The sequence below is a fragment of the Plecotus auritus genome, assembly GCF_963455305.1.
Source record: "Plecotus auritus genome assembly, chromosome: 7".
NCBI classification, from domain to species: Eukaryota; Metazoa; Chordata; class Mammalia; order Chiroptera; family Vespertilionidae; genus Plecotus; species Plecotus auritus.
In genome coordinates, this window is record NC_137774.1 from 11,443,017 (window position 1) to 11,448,697 (window position 5,681).

A 5,681-nucleotide genomic window follows, 5' to 3' on the forward strand; every position below is an offset into this window, starting at 1 on the left:
GCCGGGTGGGTTTTCCGGAGAGTGTGTGTGTGTGTGTGCACCTGTGCGTGTATTTGGCCTTGAGATGGTTGTCTGAATTTACCTATTGGTACACGTTGGGTTTACAGGCTTTCGTCTGTATAATTTTAGCAACACCCTCTCTCTTACAGCTTAAAAGGGTCCCAATTAAAAGCAAAGCTGCAGGCAAGTTAATATAGATGGGTGAATTTTGTTGCAATTTAGACACGAATTAGAGATTTTTAAACGGTCGGTCTTGTTGGCGGGCAGTTATAATTCGCCTCAGAAGTAAAGCTGGTGATGGGTGATTTTTAAAAAGAAGGTTTAATACAAAACAACACTTAAAACAATTTTTTTTCTTTTCTTTTTGCTCAGGGTCCATACAAATAAATCCCTCAGAAAAACAGTGGGCGGTCCGCGGAGAACTGTTCTGGCGAGGAAGAGAACTCTCCTCTTCCAGTGGGACGAGGACCCGGTCCGAGGGTAGCTGGCGCCGCAGCCTTGCTCCCGGAGTCCGGACCGCCCTGTTCGTTCTCCTTTCGAGATCGCCAGTACTGCCCTCCTGGCTTCCCTCCTGGGTCTCTTGGCGTCTGGACAGACACGTCGATACCCTGGCCCAATTCCAGGCGACTCCGGGTGCTCGCGCTCTGCAGGACGCGCAGCCCGGAACTCGGCAACCCCGAGGCTCCCGGCACCGCGAAGCCAGACGCTCGGTTGCGGGTTACAGCGGAGCGGATCCGCGGGTTTCCCTGGAATGACGAGCTTCAGCCGGAAGGGGGCGCCCTTGTCTTTGTAATCGTCCAAACTCGCATTAGTAGCGAAATAAATCTAAAATCTCAACTCTTTTGTTCGTTCCGAAATTGTTTCCAGAGAATAATAGAGGAACCCAGAAATTTCAAGTCCCTGATAGTGAAGTGGAGGAAGTCCATAGTCTCCTTCAGGCCTCTCTACCTAGGCAACCCCTCTTGTGGCCTTTCCCCTCTGCACGTGGGGACCCGCAGCATGGCGCTCCCGGTCATTTGTCCCACACCCTACCCACACGCCTGTCTGCGCTGAAGTCTCTCCATTTCTGGAGCAGCGAGAGAGGGGTTTGCACACACTATCCTGGAGAAACTGATACTAAAAGCTACTTGCTTGGGGCTTCACTTGAAGGGGAACAAGAGAGGCAGAAAGCAACCTCCTCTGAGCCCGGAGTGTTACTTACGGAGGAGCTTAAATTGGGCCACGGGGCTTGGATGGATTTTTTTTAATCACCAAATTGGCACACACCGCCCCCCAGTATGCACACTCTAAGAGACCCAGGAGGGAGGGTGACCGCCCACCTGGGGGCCCTTTCCTTAGCCCTGGTTGCTTTGTGGTAAACAGATTTAGAAGCGTCCCAGTCGCTTCCCAACTCATTCCCTGGAGAGGAGCCAGGACTGAAGGGTGGAAATACCCGGATTTCTCGGCTGCAGCCTGCAGCCGTCATCCTGAGGTTTCCAGGAGAACTACAAGCTGGCTCCAAGAGGGAACTGCCAAGATCCTGGCCGCAGCCCTCCACTGGCTGTTCATGCGCTTCTGGGTGGCTTGGAAGTGGGTCCCACGGGTCCTCTTCACTTCACTCCTGCGCGCTGGACTGTGGGGGTATCTACCTAGATCCCCCAGCCCAGGCTGCAGGAAGATCTAGCATGAACCTGCTGGCTTTGCCGCAGCCAAGCTAGCAAGTTCCACCAGGCCCTGTGCCTTGGTGCAAGACATCAGGGAGCTGGCACAGAGGCGGAGAGTTTCTGGCCCCCCAAACAACCAAACAACCGGTCTGCCCCAGGTTTCTGGGGTTCCGCACTATGGGTCTCTGTCTGCAGGGCCCAGGGAAAACAGAGTTGGCACCAACCCGTCATCCACCCACCCGGGGTTCAGGAAACAGGGACTGAAAAGTGAAAAGAAAAGGAAGTCTGTGCCCACTGTCGCCAAGGCCGCATGGTGTCCCCACCATGAGCCTGGATCTTTGGGCTTCTGTCACCTTGCCCACCTCAGTTCTTGCACCCACAAAAGGGCCTAGTGCATCCCCCAGCTGACCAGCTGATGGCCCCAAGCTCCTCTGGGTGGCATGAGGAGGCAAGCAGAGGAGAAAGGGTGGGAAATGGGGCCATTTTCTGGGGTTTTCGCTCCTGGCCAGCTCTACTAGCATGCTTGGGACATACTTGCCAGTAGGGTAGGATTCTACTCTTTGTGCCTGGAAGGGGCAGTGTTAGAAGACCACAGATATCTGTTTCACACGGCTCCCAAATGTCCAATGAGCCATGACCTGCTTAGGTCAGAACCACAGGAACCTTAGGAGAAGACTAGGAAAGTTTGGGGGCAGAAGTGAGAAAGGGTGAATTATCGAGGCACTTGCCCAAACTCCATTTCTCTGGAAGAAGAAGATAGACCAGGGAGGGCAGCCTGCTGGCTTCCTTTTCACACAAGGACCCAGTAAGTACAACCTATGGGGTGGGCAGGGAGGGAGAGAGAGGCGCCCTCCAGCATTGTCCATCCTTCTGTCATCTTAGAAAAATGCTAAATGGCAGTGTAGCCAGAGGGGTGACCCTGCCTTATCGCCTCTGCCCTGCTGGCACTGGGATGAGGGATGGGCTTTGGAAATGGAAGGGGATCCACAGGAAGCTTCCCGGTCACCATCTTCTTCCAAGTTTATTCGTGATCAGTTCATTCCATGAAAGCGGTTTCTGTAATGCTCCGCGGAGCTCTAGTAGAAAGAATGAGACTAATTATCATGGCAACTAGTTCCGGTCATGGTGCTGATCGCCACTGCCAGGGTGAATGCCAATGACTGGGCCAGGTCCTTTGGGTCCTGTCACTCTGGCAGATGAGGCTTTAACTTGGGCCTCCGGGGCTCACTGGGACATATGGGGTACGCAGGCTGTCCCTGGGAAACAGCACAGGAGCCATGGCCTGGAAAAAGTGTCACCTCTGGGGACCCCTCAACAGAGTCCTGGGTCCCAGCCTGTCCCTGGCAGGTTCCTGGTCTCCCCAGGACACGGCCCACTTTCCCCCACCACCTCCCCAGCCAGCGAGCACCCTCCTCACAGAGTGGTGTTGGTCTTGACCTTGGCAAGGACCTTCTTCTCCTTGACCCTGCGGTTCTGAAACCATATGGTGATCTGGCGCTCTGAGAGGCTGGTGGCCACCGAGATCTTGCGCCTCTTGTCCTTGGTGATGAACTTGTTAGCTGAATACTCTCGCTCCAGCTCCCGCAACTGCCCCTTGCTGTAGGGGATGCGCTTCTTGCGGCCTCGGTGGAAGGTGCAGCCTTCTGGAGGGTGCTGAGCGCTTGAGTCTGCCCGATGGGAGAGGGAAGAAGAGAAAGACACATTCGGATCCCCACCTACACACAGACCCAGGCCCCAGAAACTAAGGCACCCTGCAGGCCACCCTACAGTCCCACGTGCACCCCCCCCCAAAGCACCCAGGGATACCTGGGCTTCTGGCTGGTTCTCTGATCACCTCTCAGCCTTGGAAAGAACAGGCTCCTATAAGCCACCCTCACCATCCCTGCCCTCACACCAGCGAGTCTGCAAATACACCCACTACATACAGCCAGACCTTTGCCCACAGTCATATACATCCACCCTCACGAATTCGAGACTCTTGGCCACCCTTATAGATTCTACAGGCAAATTCTGTACAGAAGGGAACACGTTTCTGCTCCCATTCTCAACACAAACACACACACACAAAACACACACACACACACACACACACACACACCAATGCACATGCCTAAGTTATGACTGAGGGAAATCTAACTTTTCCTTTGGAAACTGAAAAACTCATCAAAGAGCAAGTGAGGGGTTGTATTCTTTACAGAATTTCCAATAACTGTTCCCACCCCTTCCCACCCCCACACTCACTGAATTGCGAGTTACTTAGCCTTTTTGTGGAATTAAACTGGGCTCTGCTGGGTAGGGACACGCTAAGCCCCATCCAACGGCAAAGACAGCCAACTACTGGGATATAGTGAGAGGCTTGTGGCAAGGCCTCCGGGGTTCTGTGAAGGGGCCTGGTGGCCTCTGGCTGCAGATGGTCCCCAGCTCCGGCCCCTCACACTGACCTGGGGGGACCTCCACCCAGGCTCTCTGACTACCTGGACCCTCCTTCAGAGTCCTAATAGCCCAAGAGGATCACCAAACTCCTCCTCCGCAGCCCCAGGTCTCCCTCTTCCTCTCAGGCAAGTGCCAGCGGGGTCTGCAACCCCACGCTTGGCGCCAAGGGGACCCCGAGGCGTGAGTGAAGTTACCTGCAAAGGCCGTCTTCCAGAAGGACCCCGGTGGGTTCTGTTCTCCCTGGCAACACATCTGGCCGTTCCAGCCCCCGGGGAGGGCCCAGGGCTGGTAACTGTCCACGGGCAGGAGGGCATCGTGGCGCGGCTCCCCGGGGGCGCCCAGCGTCTGCACCACAGACACATCTAGGTAACTGGCCATAGGCTGGTAGGGTGCCGGGTACCCCGGGTAGAAGGCGAACTCGGCGTGGCGGCTGGGGTAGTCCTCGGCGGCCGCGGGAGGCTCCGCGGGGTAGGCGGCCAGCGCGGCGGCCTGGGCGCAGGGTTTCAGAGAGCTGCGCGTCAGTCGGCAGGAGTAGTACCCGCCTCCGAAGTAGCTGTAAGGCACCGGAGCTGGGGACGCCCCCTGGGGCGCCCCGGGACACGGGTGGCACTGCTTTGGAGGTTCCGAAGAGCCTGGCAGGTCCAAGGGGGCATAGTTGACAGCTGGCATCAGCGTGGGCGCCGCCGGGTGGCTGGCCAGCGGGGAGTGGGCGAGCAGATTCCGGCTCCCTCCCGCTCCCAGCAAGCCCTCCAGATCCTTGGCCCCATCCACGGTGGCATAATTGCCCGGCTCCATGGGGCCGAGGGTCGGCTCATGGGGTGCTGAGAGCGGGGGATGCAGGGGGCACCCAGCTCGCTCTCGCCACCGGGCCCTGGGAATCCAAAGCGTTTTAAATCACTCCCAGCGCCAAGGGCGCCAGCGCTGGCTCGGCCCGGCCGTCCTGACGCAGGAGACGCAGGTGCCCGGGCACTCGCGCTGATTGGCCGCCGTCTGGGGGAGAAGCTAATAAAATCTTCGTGGCAGAAATTGCGAAAATACTTTAACTCCCCCCTTTCCCTCTCCTCTCCCTCTCCTCTCCTCTCTTCTTCCTCTCTCTCTCTCTCTCTCTCTCTCTCTCTCTCTCCCCCCGTGAGAGAGATGATAGGTGTCCTTTCGCTGCTTTCCTGGGGGGAGGGGAGAAGTGGGAGACGAAGGAAGAGCGGACAAGCAGCTCCCCCCTCCTCCGTTGCTCCTTTCCCTCCCTGGCTCTGTCTCCTGCGCTTTGGCCGGTTTAACGAGAGAATAAAGCTCTCCCTATAAAGTGTCTCCCTCGTGGGGGAAGGGGAGTCGGGGGTGGAGTCGGGAGGCCACTTGGCCTGCAAGGGGAACCTGGGAGTGCGTGCGCCTGGGCCAGCGGAAGCAAGCCACTGGGAATGAAAGGGTATTTCTGGGGGCCCTTTCCTTTGGGTCCTGGGTGCTAGCATCCCAGTTCACCCCAGATGCCCCTCCCATCCTGGATGCACTATAAGCGGCTCCTGGTCCCGGGAAGTGCCTGGGACGCCCCTTCCCCAGAGACCCCAGCTACTGCGCCACACAGCTCGGCTGGCTCCGGGATTGGGTTGGGGC

At 57.3% G+C, this 5,681-nt stretch overlaps 1 protein-coding gene across 1 annotated transcript; it reads right to left on the minus strand.

Annotated features, from left to right (window-relative positions):
* Positions 1 to 3,056: 3,056 nt before the first annotated feature.
* On the minus strand, positions 3,057 to 4,871 carry HOXB13 (homeobox B13; the record flags this gene model as incomplete). Its single annotated transcript, XM_080679355.1, has 2 exons — positions 3,057 to 3,310; positions 4,271 to 4,871. The coding sequence occupies 2 exons, from the start codon at positions 4,869 to 4,871 to the stop codon at positions 3,057 to 3,059; spliced, it is 855 nt and encodes a 284-aa protein (XP_080535481.1).
* Positions 4,872 to 5,681: the final 810 nt, after the last annotated feature.